Below are 24,722 nucleotides of genomic sequence, written 5' to 3' on the forward strand. Positions count from 1 at the left end.
GGGTGTGCGCAGTTTTTAAGACATAACCTGTTTAAAAAAATAATAATTTTTCTTGAATTTTTATATATATATATGTAATTAGTTTAATATAATGAATATATTTATTATATATTTCTGCAGCTATCTGCACTGAAGAATGTCAAAATGGCGGCAAATGCAAAAAACCCGACCACTGTTCCTGCCCTCGTAGTTGGACGGGTCGTCTTTGTGAAGAAGGTATTGCATATTTGCCTGAACTGTTTATTATCATTAACGATGACATTAACATTCTGTTAATGTCATCGTTAGCTATTAGATTTTTAATGCTAAAATTGTTCTAATTAAATTCTATTATTTGAAATTTTGTATATAAAGTATAAATTTTAATTTTTAATTTATTTTTTATAGATGTTGATGAGTGCAAGACTGGAAGGAACAAATGTGAGCACAAGTGTATTAACACTCCCGGCAGCTACACGTGTGAATGCCATGAAGGTTTTACTCTGAAGAAAAACAGGAGAAGTTGTAAATGTACGTTTCTTTCTTGAAAGTCAACTGCTGCGTTATATTTACTAATTATTATGTTGTAATAGGGTTTTACCAGCATTACTGACTAAGGCCATATTGCACCGTGTATATTGTCTGTAAATGTAAATTGCGTTGTTCTGAGGTCGATGTGCACAAATTTAAATAATCCAAAAAGAAGTTTCGCAAAATGTGCCAACAGACTTTAAATCTGTTATTCCTCTGTTTTTAATCTCTGAAATATGGCAAACTGAAAATGGTTAAAACAAAGCGACATTTCTCTGATTTCAATCTCAAAAGTCGTTTTTGTAACAGCTGGAAATTTATCTTGTGAAGGGAAATAATATTCAATTTATTATTAAGTAGTCACTAGTTACATTCAGTTCCAGTAGGATCAGATTATATTCAGTTCCAGTCGGATCACCATTATATTCAGTTCCAATCGGATCAGCAAATCGATGCACGTTATTATAGTATAGTTAATAATAAATTTAAGCAACAACATTTAAATTAAAAATAGGAAACAGTAAAAATTTAATACTGAAATTAACCTCTCTCTCTCTCTCTCTCTCTCTCTTTTTAAGCAATTTTGATTTTATACGCGATATAATGTCAGTGACCTCCTGGCCAGTAACCAATTAGCCTGTCGCATTGTTTCTACTGCTGCAAATGTAGCGTTGATGTTGCAAAACGGTAAAGAAGAGAAAGCAGCCATTCCAAAAGAGAAACAAACGATGCGAAGAACGTTGATTCAAATTTAAAGCATCTATAGCTGGAAGGTCGTATACGATCTATAACAGGCAGCAGGGGGGGATGCAGTTGATAAGGCCTAGCAGCACATGAAGCCGCAGTCTGTACCTTACAGCACTTCAACCAACAAGTTAATTATAGACACATTTAAAATAAATTTATTGTCTGATCAGAGATTGCGCTACTGTCTTCATTATCACATGATTTTTGGGGGCCCCAGGCGCAACCGTTTTAACTGAAAGCTAAAATACTTTATTATTTAAAGGAATTCGATTGGTTCGGGGACTCTGAAACCTGGGGCCCCTGGAACCACTACGCCACTGCGCTTACAGTAAATCGGATATTTGCCTACGTGAGGAACGAAATCAAAAAGATGGTTTTTTTCTTTTATTTTTATATATTTAGTTTTATATATATATATATATATTAATTAATTGTTATTATTATTATTATTTCATCCTGATGGGGATTCAGTCCCATGACGGGTGCTGATACCAAGTGCACAGGGTAGTTGTTATGTCCGGTGTTACCGTTAGTCGAGGAACTCTGACTGTCCTATAGGTGTTCAAGATTGCGACTTTCTGAAGTTCCTTGTAGGTGTTCTCTCGGCGACCTATTATTGCTAGGCTCTTGTGTAGGGTCTTTGGCACCATACCGGTGGTTGACACAATGATCGGGATGGTCGTTACTTGTTGCTTATGACACATTCCTTTGATCTCCTTTGTCTGGTCTGTGTTACTTCCTGATCTTTTCTTCGTGGGTTTTCTGGAGACTGCCAATGTTGGGCACCGCTATGTCAATCAGATAATAGCCTTTTCCTTCTTGTCTACAAGAGTTATGCCTGGTCTGTTGTGCGGGATTACCTTCTCCACCGTTATGGCGCGGTCCCAGTACAGCTCGGTGGTTGGTGTCTCTAGTATGGCCTGTGGTTCGTACTTGTAATGCGGCACACTTTCTTTGTTTAATTGGTAATTCCTTGCTAACTTCTGATGTTTTATCCTGGTCGTGTCTACAAGTGTACTTCGTCTGGGTGATCACCTCTCATCCTGCGGTGATGTGTTGATCGTTTCTGAGGTCAGGTGGCACCGTCGACATGTGTCATCTGTCACTCCGGGCTCCTTGGCGAAGTATTTTCTATAGTTCCTGGTGTTGATTACATGGTCTTGGATGGCAAGCACAAATCCTCTAGTCTCAGGGACGTGCTTCCAGGAGCCATTGAAAGCTATTTTATTTACGTGGCCTTGATGGAAGTCATTATAGTGTCTGCCATGGAGTGTCTTCTTTGCCCATCTTTCTAGCTTCGTTTATTCCGTCTGGGCGGGATGGGTCTCCTCGCTTAGGTTGAGTAGAGAATGGTGCTTGTCTGTCTTCCTTATCACTTGGTAGAGTGCTGCTGCGTTTTTTTTTTTTTTTTTCCTGGAAGTAAGCCTTCAGGTTTGCTATTATTATTTATTAATTGTTTGACCAGTGCAGCAAAAGCCTCTGGCTTCCTTGCGCTATATGGCCGACCGGGCTAGCCGAGTGGGTCAAGTACCTGACCAGCAACCCAAAGGTCGCGGGTTCGATTCCCGCCTCGGGCTTGGATCAAAGTACTGCAAAAACCTTGGGAGGTGCAATATGGCCACAGAAGCCGATGCGCCAACAACTACCAAAAAAAAAAAAAAAAAAAAAACGTTACGTTACTTGCGCTATATGGCTACTATTTACTAGTTTAAAGTAAAAAAAAATAATAAATAAATGAATATATATTTAGGGCCACCCGAGAATTACCTCATCTACCCGTGTGTATTATGTCAGATATTGCTTGCATTCTCTATCAGTTTGCCTGTTTTTCTGAACGAGAAACCACCCCAGTTTCCAGAGAGAGGGAACCTTATTATCCTCACCTGAGACTGACTAACTCAACTATGGAGTGGGAAAGCCTATATATGTTCCTCGTGTCATTACTGTCTTCCCTTCACTAGCGAAAAAGGCCAGGGTTCGAGGTGTGCGATGATAGTAATGAAGTTTATTGCTCATGAGAAAAAACGAGCTAATCTCTGCTGATGCGTATGATAGATTTAGGTGAACACAAAACTGGAGTAACTTAAATTGAATTGGGATTAGATAAAATTAATGCATCCTGGTTTGCTGTATGGTAGTTATAATGGTGGTGTTAATGATAAATGGCATAAGCTTCTTTACAAGCAACCATGTTCCATTGCAAAGTGTCAGAGGTCTAGATTTCACTGAAACTTGAAGAGAACACATTGAAAATTGAAATATTGAGCTTCAGTTTATGGGGAGGCACGCTTAGTAGCGCCAGAGATTTGACAAATTCTTCTGGGCATTTGATTGCTTCGTTGCTTTTAAGTACAATGTTTTTGTTGCCAGATTGGCTCTTTCGCGAAGCTTCAAGTGGCTTTGTCGAAGAACCATCCTGACAACAAATTACCAGATTTACTCTCCAGAAAATAATCACCTTTTAGATGCACTTGAAAGTTTCTCGGTAAGAATTAATTGCTGACTGTTCTTCCAAATATACACTGTGCTGCCACTTTATTAGGTACACCTACCTAGTAGCGTGTTGCGCCTCCTTTAGCCTTCAAAACATCCTGAATTCGTCTAGGCATGGATTGAACAAGATGCTGAAAACGTTGTGCAGGAATGGAGTACCATGCAGGCATGAGTGTGTCACGCAGTTCCTTGAGATTCAACGGAGGTGTGTAGGCCTGCAACGAACAGCCCTTTCCAGCTCATCCCAAAGATGTTCAATAGGATTGTGATCCGCGGACTGAGCGAGCCACTGCAACAAAGAAAAGTCATTGTCATGTTCCTGGAACCATTCCATAGTGATTCGGGCTTTGTGCACGGGCTCGTTATCCTGCTGGAAGTAACCATCTGACTGAGGATAAACTGTAAACATGAACGGATGCACTTGGTCAGCAACGAGGTTTACGTACGATGTGGCATTCAGACGTGAATCTGTGGGTATCAATGGACCGAACGTGTGCCAAGAAAACATTCCCCACACCATAACACTGCCCCTGCCACCTTGCACAGTAGTCGTCAGACATGACGGGCCCATTAATTCATGTTGTTTTCGCCAAATTCTGATCCTTCTATCAACATGATGCACCAGGAACTTCCACTCGTCAGACCAAGCAACTGTTTTCCAATCATCGACAGTCCAGTGCTGGTGTTGCTGTGCCCACAGGAGGCGTGCTCTCTTGTTCTTCATTGATAACAAAGGCACGCGATTTGGCCTTCGGCTGTTGTAGTCCATTCGCGACAAAGTGCGACTAGTGGTATGTTGCGATATTTTGTTCTGCGCACCAAGGATGTATTCTGACGTGATGTGCGACATTGTGGCTCCACTGTTTGCTTGCATAATTCTAGCCATCCTGCTCTGATCTCTCTCATCAACAAGCGATTTTCTTCCACAGGAGTGCCGTTGAGAGGATGTTTTCTGTTCGTTGCGCCATTCTCGACACACCCTTGAAACTGTGGTGCGTGAAAAGTTCAGGAGAACTGCAGTTTCAGAGATGCTTTGTTCAGCACGTCTTGCACCTACTACCATGCTACGTTCGAAGTCCGTTAGATCACTCCTTTTCCCCATTCTTGCTATAGTTTGTACGCTTAACTGATTCTAGAAAGGTTCTGCTGCATTTATATCTACAACTGTAGTCATATGACTTGCAACGTTGTGGGAGAAACCATTTGTGTGCACAGCAGGGGTGTACCTAATAAAGTGGCAGCACACTGTATGTTGTTTTGTTTATCACCAAATCTGCTACGGCTGTGAGGTGTTAGCATATTGTGTCTAAATTGCCTGTATTCGGTGTTTGATTTGCCTGTTTGCTGTACGAAAATCCACGTTTCCGGTAGAAAATACCACGAAACCCTCGCTTGACACCAACCGAGCCATGTTGTGAAAATGTTCCTCTCGTCATTGGCGGGATTAGAACTCAGACCTTAACCATCGTGTGGTTAAGGTCTGAGTTCTAATGAAGATGGCCCCAGGCGAAACAGAGGAAGAAACCTAGAGGAGGGGACCCTTCAGAAGACACCGGGAGCTCAAGGTTAGGCAGAAGTGAGGGAGGAAAAGTTCAAAGGTGGACAGCCAAGTGCGAGGCCTTCGTAAGCCACCAATATATCCCACATCAAGGAAGATCCCCGGTCAGCAGGTATCTCACTTCCAAGGACCTTGGTAGTCTGTTAACTAGGAGGACAACATCTACAGGAGGTGTCCCGAAGGTGATATATAGCCCTGGTGAGCAGATAAGCAATCCTACCTCATGAGTAGGGTCCCAACGTTACTAAGGTAGATCCCAAGACAGTAAAGAAGCATCCATAGAGATCCTAACCTTGTTGCCTTGGATCAGCAGAAAAGAGGAGATAACCGGTGAAGTTAATCCCTCGACGGAGTCGGAGGCCTGGCGTCGAAGAAAGTTCCAGGCAGGAAAGGAGGGACAACCTGGAGCGGAGGATGGTTTGGATTAGCACTGCGCTCGGAGGGACACTCATCACACGTCAAAGAAGTTCCGACGTCAGCAGAATAAAATTCATGTCGATCTAGTGTTGAAAGAGTTTCAACATCTGCAAGTGTGGTTTTATTTGTGACCGGGACTAACGTACACAGGCACACCTAGGAGTGCTTAGAGGCTTGAGAAACCTGTTTCGGAGAAAAGAAACCACACAGCCCTCTCCCGAGATCGAAAAAAAAAAAAAAAAAAAACTGATCGTAATCGCTGTGTTAGCTATGAGAGCCACTAAAGTATCATCCACCAGAAAATCATAAATTAATTTAAAGGTTTCAAATTTATTTACATTCTGATTGAGATTAATTTAAAAGTTTACATTTTAAAACGTAAAGAAAACTTTACATTTAAATTGTACATTCTGTTGTCCATACTAATACAGTATTATGTCTAAGCTTTTAAAATTGGTACAAAAAAAATTGGTTTTTTTCTTTTGCCACAAGTCATGACATCCTTGGCACGTCTGCAATGTTAGAAGGGCGTATATGAGTGTAATTGCTTTTTCTTTCTTTCTTTCTTTTTTTTTTTTTTTGAAATTTAAAGTAGCATCACGCACAAACATGGCTTCTGGCAACATTTTGGCATTTAGGTGGGGAAAAATTTGCCGACCACTGGACTGATACATCTGAGAACATTCAGCATCAGACAGATGGCATGAGGCATTGGCATAAATGAAGGGCGGGCAACAGAAAAGCAAGTCCGGTTGACGTGAGAAAAGACTACAATGGCAAAGGAAGTTTCTGACATGAATTTACAAATGACAACCAATTTATTAAGCTAGAGTACATTACCAAGTGCACATCAGCTCACGTCAACCAAGCTAGTTTTCTTTGGCCCACCCTCTCTAGTACACTGTCTACACCCCTCTAATAGAGGCTTTTTATGTGTACATTTACTTTTGAAAAGAAAACGAAGTCAGCGAATAAAGTAAACGAATAACATATCAAGCGATATAATTTGCAAAGATTTGGGTCCGAATTCCATCGATGATTGTGGCGTTTTCAAGCAGAGGCTGAACTAGCCAGAGGTGTCTTCTCAGGGTGTTTACCTTCATGAAAACAGAGAAACTGGCCTTAAGACACTCAAATGGCCTTGGCACCAATTTACACAGCCCAGCCCATTTCAATCATGTTATTTACAATGCCACAGCGCTAGCTTTCGTAAGGGCCTGTTCCAGACAAGTTCGTAAGATGTACCACACCCCCACTCTATGCTTGGTAATGAAAGCAAAGCGAGCTGATTTTTAGGTACAGTGAAACCTCGCTTTAGACTCTGTTTTGGGGGTGGGGAATAAGGCTTATCAGCTAAATCTGATTTATACAGATTCAGCTGATAAGCCAAAAAGAATGTTAAATGTTATATTGTATTTTATCGATTTCACCAGTTCTGTGGAGTTGAAGAACCTTAAATTTTGCCACGTCGTATAGTGGCAGTAGAAATTCTGATTAATGCTTATTCAGAGTGTGAAGAGCTCTTGAGTTTACTTGCTGGAGGTTCAGATGGGATTCTACTGATGTCTGACACGCTCAGCCTGCTGATGGAAGGTTGGCGAGGAAAATTCTGGCTCACTGAAAGTGAAAATACTTTTAATTGATAGTAACTCCTTATTGAGTATAACTACTTATGACATTAAGTTGTCTACCTCTAAGAGATCACTCTCACAGTTTATAGAATCTCCGTCCTTCCCACCCCGGGTGGAAAAGACCTGAGTTCGAGTCCCGTCGACGAGGTGGGGAATTTAGATGGGCCTTTTTTCACAACATGGCTGATTTAGTCAGTCTCAACATGGTTTTTACTCCCGGAAACTAGGATTTTTCGTCCAGCAAACAATGGTCGGTTCTCTGGTCGACTTTTGAAGATTTGACATGAAATTTAATACGTACTAGGGGTATTCGAAAAGTTCGTGACCTGAGTTACAGGTCCTGAAGTCAAAATTGTGTGAATGAAAAAAGATAGACAAAATAAGTTATCGTGCAGTCATCCAATATTTGTGGAAAAAAAGCACTACAGCCAAAGGCAATATATGAGGATATGGTTACGTTGGGGAAGGATGCCCCTTCCTGGTCAGAGGGTAAGAAGTGGGGAGTCAAATTTAAACGAGGGGGAGAGAGAGAGCCTGGAAAAAGACCTACCCTGTGGAAGACCTGCAACGTCCATCGCTCCAGAAATTGTTGATAGTTTGCATGATCTAGTGGTAAGTGATCGACGAATGACAGTTCGGCCTGCTTCTTTGGCATCTCATGACCACATAATAATAGAGGTTTTCGCTATGGAAAAGGTGTGAGCAAAGTCGTTGACAGCAGATCAAAAATACACAACAGTTGTCAAGTCAAATGAACATTTGCATGGTTTTCAAGTAAATCCAGCAAATTTCATTGCAAGTTTGTGACATGGATGGTCCATCACTTTCAGCCAAAGACAAAGAGCAGTCCAAACATTGGAAACACAGCTCTTCTCTTCAAAAGAAAACAAGTCAATTCCTTCTATTGGCAAGGTGATGACATCGATTTTTTTGGGAAGCTGATGGAGTGATGCTATTGGATTACCTTCAGAAATATTGCGCAGCCCTTGTGAAGCGTTTGCGTGAAAACGTCAAAGGCAAATGCCAAGGGAAACTCAGTAAAGGAGTCTTGTTTCAACAGGACAATGCCTCTACTCACATGTCTGTCATAATTATGGCTGCTATCCCCCACATTCATCAGATCAGTTTTTTATTACAGTTTTATTTTAATGATTTTAGGATCTTACTAACTTATCGAAATATTTTACCATTTGAAGAAAGTAGTATTTTTCGATGATGGTATTTCATTGTTTTTTTTTTGGGTTGGGGGACATGCTTCCTTTTGATTTTTATTTAACGTGTTATTGGTTCTGTTTATTATTTTTTTAAATGAATTATGCTACAAATAACTGCCAAACTTCTTATTCGAACTGATACTTCTCTTTACAACAGTGAATCTGAAGAGTTTTCCAGAATATAATGAGGTTATCAAACGATACGATGAACTGGAGGCAAAAGTAAAGAAATTGGAAAAGGTAGGATAAAACAGAATGGGCCTGTAATTCTGATGATTAGCTATTCATTGTTTTTTATAATGTTGTTATAGAATGAGCTATATTTTATACCAAAAAGTTACACCTGAATCACTCAGGTGAAAATACCTTTATAAGAAATCCTCCTAGTGGAAGGGATTTGAACTCAGACATAAGAAATATGCATGGGTTCAAATCCTTGGAAGAATTATAAAAAATTTCTCCAAGTCGAAGGGATTTGAACTCAGACCTTTTCATTGGAGTGATTAGAGCGATTCTTTTTTAAATACTTTTAGCGGTCTACCTAGCACAATCGTTCTCCCAACACTTGGTGGAAAATTCCAAGGTTCGTATCAATTATTCCAGGAATGTATTTTTTTTTTCTTTCACAGTCAGGCTCAATTAGTCTCAGGCGAGGGTTGCGTGGTTTTTTTACTCCCAGAAACTGGGATTTTTCGTCCAATAAACAGACAAATCGACCACAGGCAAGCAGTTTATTGTCACCTCACAGCTGTAGTTGTTTTGGCGCTCTTTATTTAGGGAGCTACACTTACATTGCTACAAAAATCACTCTATGATTCTATACGCACACTTCAAAAGCTTTTCCTCAACTCAAATGGGTAATAAAAAATATATCATATTAGGATTACCCGAAAACAATATCATATACCCGCGTTTACGTGTATTCTTTGATCGGTTTGCTCGTTTTACTGGACGAAACACCTGTTTTCGGGTGAAAAAACTTTATTGCCCTTGCTGAGACCAACTAATTCAGCCACAGAGTGAAAAAAGCTTATAAAAGTTCCTAGAGTCATTTACAGGATTCGAACCCGGGCCTTTTCTAGCGATGTGAGGAAAACAGTGATTATAGCCACTATGCCACCCGCGAGGACACTCAAATGCGTATGTGGACATGGGTTGTGTCTCATGTAGGGTAGCTCAAAAACGTTAGTCCAACTCCTCCATAAATTTGATGTTAAGTTTGCATAATGTGTGATTGTTTTGTTGTTTCTGGCCACTTAGTTCGGGAAGCTAAGTGGCCACTCAATCACCAGGAAGGCTGCTTCCTAGTACCCGTTCATGCCACTAAGAAGCGGGCTAGAACAATGAAATGACAAGGAAAGAATAGCGCATTCACTGGAGTGAAAACAATTCCAGTGGTTGCTGGATTCTTGTCTTGTCATTTCATAAAACAGTACGCGTATTGTTGTGGCCTGGACTGGTAGCTCAATTTAAAGACTTAATGTACATGAGTGATGAGGTTATTCTCGAGTAACCCTAATACGACAATTTTTTAAATCAATATGTAATACAAGTACACAATCTTTAGCCTGCAGTTGCTTGCTAAATTACTTGCTAAATTTACTATCCATAACCTGTTCGAGACTGATCTGTGACAAAATCATTGCTGTTTTTAATAAAGGAAACTTAATTTCTTTTCTAAATGATGTACTCATAAGTAGGACAAAATTTAGTTTTTCATCTGCCTGTCGAAATATTTTCCTAAGTACGAAAAAGTAGTACCAGTATTGGAAAAATGATGCAAGGAAGGATGCCTATGTAGTATTATACCCCCCCAACCCCTTCTACACTATATTAATTGTAGTCTTTGTTACATTCACATATAGCTATTTCTTCTAAGCATTTATCCAATCCCTCTTACCCTCGCACATAGCACAGAGGATAAAATCATCACTATCTTCTCCACACTGGTGTAAATTGCCAGACTTCGAATCCCGTCAATGACGCAAGGAATGTTTATGGCTTTTTTCGCAACGCAGTTAAATTGGTCCGTCTCGGACGATTACTACATGGTTTTTAACTTCTTTCCTCCGAAAAAAATCTCGAGATTTTATCCAGCATACAAATTGACCGTAGAACAATACTCAATTTATAGAAAATATTCTGATGCCTCACAGTCTTAATTTATTTGGCGCTTTTCGTCGGTCTTCTGGCCTCGTGGGCAGTTCAGATGATATAATCAATGCCCTCCTTACAATGAGTGGAAAAACCTGAATTTGAATCCCACCAACTACGGGAGGAGTTTTTACGGGTCTTTTCACAACGTGGTTAAGTTAGTTGGTCTCAGAGAAGAGTATCATGGTTTGTTCTCCCGGAAACTCTGGTTTTTCTTCCAGCAGATACCAAGAACCGCTTGCTTTCAAATCATTAAAAACCTTTGAGATGGATGCTTATGAGAAATGAATACCTTTCGTTTCTTGAATCGTGGCTCTTGATAACCCGTTCACTCACGATAAGACCTTTTTCAAGTCTGATAGATTACGCATTTTCCCCAGTCTTGCTTCAGGTTAATGCAGTCGACCAGCCTGTGCAGAGTAATAAAACTTTTTTTTATTCCTCCGAGAAATGTATGATTGAAATAAATGTAAATCAAAACCCGAACGTTTATTCGGTCATTAGCATTCACTTTAGTCTGAAACGGAGTACGCAGAATTAGATGCGATAAGGTAGTAGGAATGCAAAGTGCGCATTAAATGGGATTGAGTTCCTTGACATCAATTAAATTTATGTGCTACTGCAGAATGCCTTCCTGGATAGAGTAGTGGTTACAGCTGCTACGCTTTCACGCTATTCAGGTATAATGTTATTCTCGTTAAAAGTTAATTGTCATCCAGTCGGGAGGAACTGTTATAGTCTTTTTTTTTCAGTTGGTGAGCCAAATTAGCGCAATTAATGTCAGGGGGTTACATGTTATTTTCATCCCGCAAGTAAAACCAAATAACGATAGAATATATGCGATTTACAGAATCGAAATGCAAGAAGTGCAATAGGCTACATTATAGGGTGACAATAAGCTGCAGAAAAGTTCCTCATTTGAGCTGACTCATTACTAATTAAGCAAAAATGGCAAGTAAATTACGCCCCGCGCAGCCATTATATTTCTGGCTCACGAGGATGCTCATATTTTATTAAGTAATTTCAAATTGTACAGTTTTGAAGTTCTGGACTAGATAGTTAGATTCTTGACGTTTTGCATAAAAAGGTAGGCAGACTTCTCTCCATACCTTAATGAGTTATATTGGCATTATTTTCTGATATGTTTATTTAAAAAAAAATAATAAGTACAAGTTGACGATTGACACAATTTATAGACGTTATATACGATGCAATATGGTCTAAGTTGCTGATGCACTTTTTAAAAATTTTTTTAATCGTATGATGTGAGCAATTCACGAAGGAACCAGTTTTTTCCTGCTTCCTTCGTGTATAGTGGCCCTGAGGTCCAGCCGGAGAGTACGGCACCATCGTAATATCCAAGCCCGAGGCGGGATTTGAACCCGCGACCTTTGGGTTGTCAGGCAGGAACTTTACCCACCCGGCTTGCCCGGTCGGCGCTGATGCACCTAAAACCCTACAACAACCAACCAATTTTGTTACCTCTCTTTTAGCCTTTGAAAGCATTCTTGGAATTCCTCCAAAGTGATCTCTTTGAGCTGGTCTCTCACATTCGCTTGGATGGTATAAAATAATTTTCCTTTCATCTTCATTTTTGACTACAGAAACTACATTGAAGTTATTCAGAACCAAATCTGATTAATAAGGCTGTGATTCAGTAGCGTAGCTTCCCTTTTTCGGGCCGGAGGAAAAGTCGTGTTCGGGCCCCTACTTAATTAATGAAAATTGCAAAAAGAGGAGACAGCCAAAGACGCCGGGTCCCTAAATTGCCCACAGATTGCCGGAGGCAATTGCCTTGTCTGCTTACATGGTAGCTACGCCACTGCTGTGATTTCAAAACGTTTTTTAAATCACACCTCGCAGTTGCTTAGTCTCCAGACGCTGCAATTTGCAGATCTTAAGCCTTTCTTGGTAAGAGGACCTCCTTGTTTCCCTCACCAATCTTGTTGCCCTTCTCTGCACTTGCTCGCTCAAGCAACTGTACCTTCCTAAAATGAGGCCTCCAGACGTAGACACAGTACTCAAGGCGTGGCCTGACCATTGCCTTATACAAAGGGATAATCACCTCCTTATCCCTGCTAGCAAAATGAATAATGAAACACGGGAGTAATAATTCGAACCAAGAGGTTCTGGGTTCAAATCCTATCAATGATGTGAAGAGCTTTCATTGGCTTGCTTCACACAACCGCCGAGTTAGTCGGTCTCAAGCAGTAGAAGCTTTTTTTAACTCGGGTTTTTTTATCCAGAGAGCAGACCAACCAGCACATGCAATTTACAAACGTAGGACACACACGCGTGTATGAACTTCCGTTTGGGTAATCAAAATAAGAAAAAAGAAAACAAAAAACGACGGTATCTTTAATCTAATATCACTGAACAGCGTTTGTGGCGTAGTGTAGTAGCAGTACAACAGTCTCCTGATTTACAAAACAGGTTTTGGATACCACGAATTTGACTTACAAAATGAAAGCCCAATCTTACGAACTTGTGCTCCTTTTTGCTCAAATGAGTGTACATACATTCACTGGGCACAAAGTTAGAAACTTTTTGCAAATGGTATCAACAAATAATTAAATATGCAGTGTGCACATTTAAGTTGTCATATGGTGTGATTACAAGTTCTTTGGTATGAGATAAATATTGTACTTGGGAAGATAGGTGATCTTTCCAATTTTCACAGAGGTATAATTGTTGGAATATGTTTAGCGGGACCCACAACTGAGAGAATAAAGGAAATCTGGTATGTCGAAAGTAACCGTCTCAAAAGTATGCATTGAATGGAAAATGAAAGGAGAATGAAGCACTAAAAGAAAGAAATGTGGCCAAAAGTTGGCACTCCAGGAACAATACCTCAGGAATTTAAAGAGAATTGTGTCAGAATAGAAGTTTCAGTGTGCAGTTATGACTGAAAAATTGAATTTTAGGCAAAGGAATACCTATTTCCAACTGAACAATGCAGTAAGATTTGAATAATCTGGGACTTGCTAGTAGTGTGCCTATACAAAAGCCATTTCTTTCTGTAAAAAATCAAGGTTTAACTAGAGCGGTGCAGACAAGGCCAAGACTGAACTGCAGAACAATGAAAAAAGATCATGTTGTCTGAGGAGGCTTGGTTCTACTTTTTTTCTCCCAATAGAAGGGTAAAAGTGTAGTAGACTGAACCTCATGAAGGCATGCAAAAAAAAAAAAAAAAAAACTATTAATTTTAGGCCACCTGAATAATTAAATTCATCTGCCATTATGTCCGTAAATTGCGGGTTCTTTGGTTGATTTGTTTTGCGGACGAAAAACCCGAGTTGCCTGGGGAAAAACCTTGCTATCTACGCCTGCGACTAACTCAGCCACAAAGTGAAAAAAGCCAATTAAAGTTCTTCGCGTCATGGACGGGATTCGAACCCAAGCCTTTTCCACCCAGTGTGGGAAGGACGGTGACAATACCACTGTATTGTCGCCGTTTTTCACTCCGTGGCTGAGTTAGTCGGTCGAGGCGTAGATAGCAAGTTTTTCCCTCCAGAAATTAGGGTTTTTCGTCCAGCAAAACAGACAAATCGACCATAGAACGCACGCAATTAACAGACATAAGATACACAGCATGGCAGATGAATTTAATTATTCGGGTGGCCTGAAAAATAATGGTTTTGTTTTTGTTTTTTTTTTCGTTAGTACAGACTGGGTTCGCTCATACTGTTAAAAGGTCATGTTACTTACAATTAATGTTGTTTGTTATTTGGTTTTTTGGAGCATTGGCAACTAAGGCCATATTGCTCCGGGGATATGCGGTGGTCATTCCCTGACCTTTCCGCATCCTCTGTATTTGGTGGTGACGGGCTTGAACCCCGGTCTAATCAAGAAGCGTGTGCTACGCACTGCTGCTCCTTCCCACCTGGCTACGGAGGCGCCACTTACAATTAATACCTTTCTGTCATATCTGATCAACTTCACCGTGCAATACTTCATTTTCACCCACATTCTGATGGATCCTTTCAAACCAAAATACCAAGATTTCCAACATCTCCCTTGGACACCTAATCCTTTACATCTGAATCCAATTGAGAATGTCCGGATATATTGGAAAGGGAAGTCAGCTTTGTAGTCCTCTAACGACTACAATACAGCAGCTGACAAACATTCTGATGGAAGAATGGGAAATTTGAAGCTAGATTCCCTTAGATATCTAAAGGAAGATGTAGACAAATTATTGGAGGGGATTGACAGGTGGTGTGGGAATTTTTTTTGGTCGATGCTCTATAAGCTTGCTTTCTTGCATTTTGCCAATACTTTGGTGGTACGCTGACAAATTTCTCAGTTGCACAATTAGCTTCTGTTCATTGAAACTCTGGCCCCCTACTGGCTGATGCATGCAAGTTTACTTATGCATATATGTTGTCATGCTGCTACCCTACTCTTGGTGCCTAGATGGCTTAAGGTGGTTTTAAAATGCCCGTGGCTGGTATAACAGCATTAACTGTCAATAAAAATGTATTTGTTAGTAAACTGTGCACATGGATAGGTAATGCAGATAGGTTCAGTGACTTTTTGAAATTCAGAGGATGATAGAAGTGGCAAATGAATGCAAGATTGAGTTACAGAAACTAATCAATGTAACATAAATTTATATTTTACAATATTTTGTGTCCTCGTGGGTAGCATGGTCAGTGGAATCGGGTCCTGCACCAGGTGGAAAAGACCTGACTCCTGTGATGACGTGGAGAATTTTTATGAGCCCCTTTCATAATGTGGCTGAGTTAGTTGGCCTCAGGCAAGGGTAGCATGGTTTTTTCTCCTGGAAACTTGGGTTTTTCGTCCAGTAAAACAGAAAATCAACCACAGAACACATGCAATTTACAGACAGTATACACTGAGCAATATGGCCTTAGTCGCTGATGCTCCTAAAACTACTACAACACTAACAGGAATTTGTTGGAACCAATACTTTTTTTGTGTTGCACCAAAGTAACTATGGCTGAGCAGTGGCTCGGCGACCTTATGTGCCACTGGTAGGCAAAATAAAATTTGCCGCCTTAACTGTTGAATATCGATAAATGTTAACCAATCAGAAAGTTTTAGTGCCTCCTGAACTGCTGCCCGTATGCGAGGTCTACTTCGTTTACCCACTAGCAGCGGCCCTGTGGCTGAGGCATCAGTATATTGCACCTGTCAGTTTTGTGTATTTATGGTTAGTTCATGTTTGCCGAATGAAAAACCCGAGCTTCCAGGAGACAAAACCGTGCAACCCTGGTCTGAGACCAACTAAGTCAGCCTTGTTAAAAAGGCACATAAATATTCCTTCTCATCGATAGGATTTGAACCCAGTGGGGAGGATAGTAATTATACCACTGTGCTAGCCATGAGGACTTCTTTTATTTAAAGGTTGGTTATAAGCTTGGCTGTCCATAACATTTTACTGATGGTGACAACAGTTTTTTGAGGAATTTAAACCCTCTCATGATGCCCAGTGTTGCAGGAATCCTTAACTGCAAGGAGATGCATTTTGCCAAATGCATTTGGTGAGGGATTGCTCATCTAAGAATATTTTTTAAAAAAATTCTGATTCATGCACATCGAAGTTGCTTTCACACTGCTTATTAAAAATATCCTCCATGGCAGCTTAGCTGGATGGTACGTTGTCATATCTGGGTTCAATTCCTGTCGATGATGAGGAATTTCTAAAGTCTTCTTCAGTCAAGGCTGTGGTCTGTGGTGGTGGGGAGTAGGATTTTTCAGCCAGCACAACATACTTATGCTACAAACACAATACACATACAATCATGAATAAATGCTTGGGGCCACTAATACAAATATTTATTACATTACACAAGGTTTTGACAGTCCACATTTGGGTTTCAAAAGTTTCTTTTCACCAATTTTATAAACTACATACACAAAAGTGACGAACTTGACATTGTCCTTTTACCTCTTCTGTAATATGAAATAGCATTTCTTTTATTTTTACTTGTGTTTTATATATATATCTACCATATATTATGCATAGGCATACTAATTTAACCATTGCTGATTTTTTTTTTTTGCCACTTCACTGAAAAGCCATTCTGCTCAGTTGTAACTTGTGGTGCTTCTAAAAGTGATTTTAGAGAAATTATTCAACAGAGTGAAATTGTGCTACAATGTTGTAAATAGCTTGTGTGCAATTTCACATACTGCAGACATTCAAGAGTGAGTACTGCTGAAGTGTTTTATCTCATTCAAACCGGAGTGCATAGTATAATTTTATTACTTAAACTATAGGTCGTACCGCGTTGCTTTTTTGCATTATAATTGGTATATGTGGAACTTTTAAGAAACAATAAAAAAATTAATTTCAAATTTAACCGGCAGAGGCTGAAAAATGGTTAATTTAGAAAAGTAACAAAGAAAAGGTAAATTTTTTACCAATCGCTGATGATCAGGTTTCCATATGTCTACCATTATTTTCTAATACACTGGCATGCAAAACTTAAGGACTAACACTATTTCTAAAGGTTACAACCACAAAATCTTTACTGATGAGAGTAGATTCAATCTCAGCAGTGATTCTGGATGTCAGCTAATCTGGCGAGAGGTTGGCACACACAAACATCACTGAAAGGGATTGAACTGGTGGTCGAGGTATTCTCATCTGGGGAGGCGTTATCTTGGATGGACATACACAACTCCAGATACTGTAAGGCAGTACTGTAACTGCAGTGCACGCTACTGTACTGAGGTAATCCTTCCCCATGTGTGTCTGTTCCAAGGTGCCATTGGCCCCCAGTTTGTGTTTATGGACGATAATGCCAAACCCCATCACACTGCAGCTGTTCATATGCTTTTTGGAAAGTGAAGACATTGTTCGTATGGATTGGCCTGCCCGTTCCACCAATCTAAATCCCATTGAACACATATGGGATGCTCTGGGGAGACACCTAATGGCACATCCACACCCACCAGAAAATGTTCACCAGCTGAAGATGGCACTGACAGAGGAATGGATGGTGTTACCACAAGAACTTATCAATGACATTGTTCTAAGTATGGACAGGCAGTGCAAAGCCTGCATTGACATTAGGGGTGGCCATATCTCCTACTGATGACCACCTCTTCCCTTTGTTCCATCTTTAGCAGTGATGCATCTGTATCATGGCAGCCACTGCTATGTTGCCATTTTTGAATAAAGTCCCTCTGTACCGTTTTATTTCCATTGTTGTGTCGGTGTTGTTTCCTTCATCATTTCTGTACCTCACGAGATTCCTTTGGTGTGCTTGTCCCATATACAGGCCACTCCTATGAGAAGCTACTGGAAAACCTGACTGGTCCTTAAGTTTTGCATACCAGTGTAGTAATTAAGATGATTGTGTTCTCCTCAGCTGCCTTAAAATTCCCAGTGGGATTCACTACCTCCTGACAGGTTGCTTCCTTCAAAGCTGAGAATTGTTTGATGCTGATAGTTGAGCACATATAGGCAGCCTTCTTCTTAGTGCTTTACAATATTTAATGCAGTTGTCAAATAAGGAAACTTCAAGACCATTTTTCTGATATGCTCTGAGGGCTGCAATAACACTATTGCCATTCTTGTAATAAAGTTTAATTATCTTTAGGCAACATTTAAAGTGATTGTGACCAGCCTTGTTACTTAAGTTAGAACTGCAGCTTCAAGCTTTATATTTTAATGAAGAATAAGACCATAGCAAAACTTAAATCCTCTGATGCCAGAGTTATTTCTTTTTATAATAAATGCAAAAAAACTAAGTTCTTTATCAGAGTGAATAACTTGCTTAGCTCTCGGGTGGTCAAACTTTGAAGAAATTTTTTAATGTAAAAAAAAAAAAAAACTCTCACACATTGCCAATTAAAATGCAAAACACTGCTTTTGATTTAATTTTTAAGTGGGAAAGGACTTTATAATGATAACCCCAGGGGCTCACACCTGGTGAGTATGGGCTTGGCACACCCAGGGTCCTGAGCTGGATATCATCATTCTTCTCTTTCTTCGTGATTCCCTTCTACTTTTTCTCTCTCTCTCTCTCTCTCTCTCTCTCTCTCTCCCCCCCTCAGGGTAACTCAGGAATTTTTTTATTTTTGGCTGGTGCAGCATAAGCCTCAGGCTTCCTTGCACCATATATCTAATAATAATAATATGCAGGCAGGGGATACTTTAATGCAGAAGACAAAGTCTGGCGATCCGAGGTGTATTACTGTAATTGTTAGGCATATGATCATGGGGAACTTTCTCCTCCTTCAAAAGGTTGATGCAAAAACTTGGCACTAATAATTTCTAATGCTTCTTAAAATTTATCCAAACTCTCCACCTCCCCAACACCAAATAGAAGTTTGTTCCAACCATTAAGATCCTGATTGCTTGTTGTTGTTGATCTTATGTCCAACTTAAAGACAAATATCATTATCCATGGTTTGGCCTAAGTTGTTAATATATTTTTAAATGTATATGCTTTAGTCAAGGCTTAATAAAAATGGCCCTCACCTCAATGATCCACTATAGTTACATGAATTGTGAAAAGGGGAGGGAAGTACTCTAATTAAAAAATGAAAATCAGAAGTTGAAAATCATAACTAGAATAAAGCCTTGACTAAAGCATATATTTTCTGTCATAATTCTTGGCATTTTAAGCTCTTGCTATTTTAAATTACGATCATATATTTTTAAATTTAAAAAAGATATTAACAACTTTAGGCAGAACATGGATAAGGGCATTTGTGTCTTCAAATTACACATAAGACCAACAACAATCAATCAGGATGTTGATGGTTGGAACAAACTTCTATTTGGTGTTGTGGAGGTGGAGAGTTTGGATAAATTTTAAGAAGCATTAGAAAAATTATTAGAGGAATGGACATATGAAGTGGGTAGTTTTTTGTTTTTTTTTTTAACACTGATGTTGTACCAGCTTGTTTCCTTGCATCATTTTCCATTACTATTGCTAAGACCAAGTTCTCGGTATTAATTATTTGAGGGAGCACAAAGTTTCCTGTGACTGTGTACATAACATGGTATCGTGCTTCAACTCTGTCAAAAGGCTTTGTATCCATTCCATATGTTACATTAATGTTTCTGAAACTTTTTTACCTTGGCAAAAAAAATCAAATAACCTCATGGCCCATTGAAATTAATGTTTTCTGCATTTAGTGTGTAAACAACAGAAACAGAACCAATATATACTACTGAAATGCATGGTGATATACAGATAATTTTTATGAATGCTTTAAAATAGTTCAGATTTAGGATGTCCTTTGGAATTTAGAATCTCATTATGGATGTTTGCTGGTGCCCAGTTGTTTCATGTGCAGTAATCCTAGCTTTTGTCACTTGTACACGTACTTAATTATAAATTTTTGAGCAATACAATGCTTCTTAATCTTATTTTTTCACATGGCTACAAACCTAGCTGACACCTAACTGTCTCATGATATACTCAAAGCCAAATCGTGTAATTGAGTCTCCACTGAGAAATATTTGACTTCTTTTTACTCATTTTAAATTTGTAGTGCTTTTTTCATTGGGATTACACATAAAATTCCAAATGAAATATTATTTGAAGCACTTAAAAAAAAAGTTTTAAGTTAAAATTTAGTTTTGAGTAAATTTAGACACACTAAATAATCATAATTGATCTAACGTTTTTCTATTATAACTGTTTGAGAGCTTAATTAATATGCATGTGGAATAAACTAGTTAAATAAATGCTTCTCTGCATGAAATATAAAGGGTAATTTATTGTAAATAACTCCAAAGTGTCTACATTAACTAGAAATTTGAATTTAACCCTTCTCCCTACTCATCTGTGAGATGACTTTTTTTTTAGAAATTTTACAGATTTCTTTAACACACTCACTCTTTAGAAGCTTTTGAATTAAATCTTTCTTAGTACTTTCTAATGATTGTGGCTACATCATTTACAATTACTTTTGGTGTAATTCAGATTACACAAGTGTCACCTCTGAATCAATTTATGTAGTCATCTGTGAGTGGCTGGTGTTTACATAAGAGATTTATACCTTTTTTTAAATGGTTTTTTTGTGACCTTTTTGCCTGTTCTCAAAGTAAAGTAATTTGTGACCAGGATCATTAAATTTTAATAAAATGCATCCACATAACTCCAACTAGATCATCCTGAATGCAGGCAAGATGATTTAACTGCACCCTAAAAGCTCCATAAATTTCCTGTCATTCTGTTCATTTCATTTTTCTAAAAAAATTTAATTTTTAAAAATATAATTATAATGGATTGCTTCATTACATCCAGTATTAACATAATTTGTGATCAATATTTTGATTTTGTACTAAATAAAAACTGTATAATTCATGTTGTTGACTTCCCTGTTTTTATGACTGAAAATTATGCCAAGATAGTAAATTTTCTATTCCAAAGCGAAATTCTCTTCAGATAGCTATCAAACACAAATCACTAGTTTTTAAAGCTTGAACATGTGTATATATATATATATATATATATATAACTGATAAAAGTGAAAGTTCAAGCAGTCAGAAGACAAACTGTCTGTATTAGCGTCACAAATGAGTAAGTCTCCACTTGAGGGTTAAGTAACACAACTAAATTTAAAATTAAGAGAATTTGGAAGGCTGCAGTCCTGGTTTTGCAGGTCTTCCTTGGTGGCAAAACAACTGGTCTAAAACCAAAGAACTTGCAAACTTGCATATCATTTGTGTATGTCATCCTACAACAACTGGGACTGATCTTACAAATTTGTTTAATAATTTCAAGTATTTTCAAGCCAATATAGCTCATAATCGTGAGACTGAACCAATTTTCACCCTGCAAATTTTTGCTTATTAGGAACACGATATGACAGAATTAGAACACAGGGTGAATACACTAACTGCATCAGTGTCTCAGCTTAAGGACCAAATGGCTGACCATCCTGAACCAACAAAAGAAAAAGGTGATAGAAGTTACGATACTCAAGGATATCACTCCAGTTATGGAACTTCGTTGGACTACATCAACTCTCTCAGTGAGCAGATATCCATGCTAGAAGAGCGACTAGGTAATTGTGAGTATTCCTCTATGGTAGTTTCAATTTTGCTATTATGGTTTCAGTATCCTTTAGAACAATTTTTTGGATACTTTCCAACAAAAAAATTCAGTTCAAATTTTTATTTTTACAAATCACGATCAATACATGCTACATATCGAGCAATTAGACTTCACACCAGCCGTTATTTAAATAAATAAAATAAAATAAAATTACAAGCTATAATATAGAATAAAAATAAAAATGGAATTATAAGCTAAAACTGATGTGGTTTAATTTACAATAAAATATGAGATAAAATATAATGATAAAAGCGATAAAAACAGTGAAATAATATACTAAAATACCGTAACAACTGCAGCTTTCGGAGACAGCAGTTTCCTTTTTCAGCAGCATACTTCTGCTGTGCGGCACATCCTTAAATAGCAGATCCACGGCACTCGTCACATGGTTCCTCAGGAATATGGTTGGAATTTCCCATTTGCGCACCAGAACTGGAAATGGCTCAGGAGTGCGCTAGCTGAAACCGTTCATCTCTCCCAAGAACAACGGCTTCAAAGAGGGGATGTAAGCGTACACCCGTCTCTATTAATGGTATTGCTAGCTGCCCCAATACATAAACTCTCAAGCCATTTACGGTCCCAGAACCCCTGTGCATGATCCGTGATGACAGCATCCTCCGGGGAAATTTGATGTTGCTTCTCCCAGAAGTGTTCTGCCACGGCAGACTTCCCGTAATTTGCAGACTTTATTGCATTCATATGCTCCCCCCAGACAGTCTTTCAGTTGTCGCCCCGTCTCACCCCACCCACATAACACACCCTACAATCCGGGCATTTAATTTCGTATACCACCCCACTGTTGGCTTCTTTCATTATGGGGTCTTTGACACGGGATATCACTGTGTGCAACCTCCATCCGGGGAGTTGCACACAGCGTATCTGACACCCCCGAATTATTCGTGCAATGTGGTCTGAAAGGCCCGGATAGTAGGGAATGTATGCATTGCTCACAGGGGTGAGCGGCTCATTACGGCTGGACTCTGCTCCTCTAACAAATCTGTCCAACACCCTCTGGGGGTAGCCGCATTTCTTGAGGTGTTTAGAAAGCCCATGTGCCGGGGTCAATATACCCATTATACCTCGGCACAAGCCAGCCAACACAAGGATAGTGTTGTCAAGGCTTTAATAGATAGGGTGCGGTCCCACTGTAGCACCTCCGAGGATAAAGATAATGAAATTATTCGTGTCATGGCAGACCTCAAGAAATGTGGCTACCCCCAGAGGGTGTTGGACAGATTTATTAGAGGAGCAGAGTCCACCCGTAATGAGCCGTTCATCCCTGTGAGCACTGCATACATTCTCTACTATCCGGGCCTTTCAGACCACATTGCACGAATAATTCGGGGGTGTCAGATATGCTGTGTGCAACTCCCCGGACGGAGGTTGCACACAGTGATATCCCGTGTCAAAGACCCCATAATGAAAGAAGGCAACAGTGGGGTGGTATACGAAATTAAATGCCCGGATTGTGGGGTGTGTTATGTGGGTGAGACAACTGAAACACCGTCTGGGGGAGCATATGAATGTAATAAAGTCCGCAAATTACGGGAAGTCTGCATGGCAGAACACTTCTGGGAGAAGCAACATCAAATTTCCCCGGAGGATGCTGTCATCACGGATCATGCATAGGGGTTCTGGGACCGTAAATGGCTTGAGAGTTTAGGTATTGGGGCAGCTAGCAATACCATTGATAGAGACAGGTGTGTACACTTACATCCCCTCTTTGAAGCCGTTGTTCTTGGGAGAGATGAACGGTTTCAGCTAGTGCGCTCCCGAGCCATTTCCGGTGCGCAAATGGGAAATTCCAACCATATTCTTGAGGAACCACGTGACGAGTGCCGTGAATCTGCTATTTAAGGATGTGCCGCACAGCAAAAGTATGATGTTGAAAAAGGAGACCGCTGTCTCCGAAAGCTACAGTTGTTACGGTATTTTAGTTTATTATTTCACTGTTTTTATCGCTTTTATCATTATATTTTATCTCATATTTTATTGTAAATTAAACCACATCAGTTTTAGCTTATAATTCTGTTTTTATTTTTATTCTATATACTTGTAATTTTATTTTATTTTATTGTAAATAAAGTGTTTTAGTTGCAGTATTGAAATTTATTTATTTAAATAAAGGCTGGTGTGAAGTCTAATTGCTCGATATGAATTGTCCCAGCCTTGTAGGCCTATTTGGAGAAATACATACTACATGATGGCTATTGTTGCAATATGGTCATCTGAAATATCAGTAAATGTTATGAGCATTAAAAATAATTTTAGTGTCACAAAAGATTTCTTGTAATGACCGAGTCATTACAAGAAATTTTTCATATCATGTTTCTCAATGCCCAAGGCCTTCTTTCTGTTGATTAGGTTGAAAGTGAAAGTAAAAGAATTTGGTTGGCATGTTTAAACTGTTTATTTTAACACATACACATATAGCACCTCTGTAGCCGAGTGGTCAGGAGTTGGTGTACAATAGCACCTGTTATTTGAGTATACAGGGGTTCAGGCCCCTGACTGCTCAATACTATGGACTAGCGTGGGAGATTACAGCCATTCCCTCAACATGACTTGTTGAGGAAGCCTCCATCCTGCAGTGGATTGACAATGGCTATTATTTTAGAGAGAAAATTCAATATTAACTATCCAAGCTGGTCAATTCCTAACAATATCCCTCTTCAACACCTGAAATAAGGGATCAATGAACTTATAGTATTAACATGAGATATGAATTTCTGAAGATTGAGATTTTTAAAGAATACACATAGAGAAATGTATGTGGAGGAAGACTGCCCTGTGGGAACAAGGTATATAAAAAGAAAAGAAAAAAATTGGCCACTAAAGTTCAACGAGTTGGTTTTCATGTGAATTCTAACAGCTTTGGAAGTGGAGGAAGTATATACAGGGAGTCCTTGTTATCCGAGGATAACTGGTTCCAGAAAATTCCACTTAA

The 24,722-nt window shown here is 39.2% G+C and overlaps 1 protein-coding gene across 3 annotated transcripts in view; it reads left to right on the plus strand.

Moving 5' to 3' along the window:
• LOC150083905 (epidermal growth factor-like protein 8) overlaps positions 1–24,722 on the plus strand; it is a 113,611-nt gene that overhangs the window by 85,414 nt on the left and 3,475 nt on the right. For 2 of the 3 annotated variants that reach the window (XM_090374945.1, XM_090374947.1), the window contains 4 exons: positions 121–216; positions 388–510; positions 8,728–8,810; positions 21,515–21,731. In XM_090374945.1, the coding sequence (XP_090231071.1) occupies positions 121–216; positions 388–510; positions 8,728–8,810; positions 21,515–21,731 (519 nt within the window). The remainder of the gene's footprint in view (positions 1–120; positions 217–387; positions 511–8,727; positions 8,811–21,514; positions 21,732–24,722) is intronic. The other variant, XM_090374946.1, reaches the window with a different exon arrangement.

The sequence above is a fragment of the Mastigoproctus giganteus genome, chromosome 6, assembly GCF_048544385.1.
Source record: "Mastigoproctus giganteus isolate SK-2022 chromosome 6, ASM4854438v1, whole genome shotgun sequence".
In the NCBI taxonomy this organism is placed as follows: Eukaryota; Metazoa; Arthropoda; class Arachnida; order Uropygi; family Thelyphonidae; genus Mastigoproctus; species Mastigoproctus giganteus.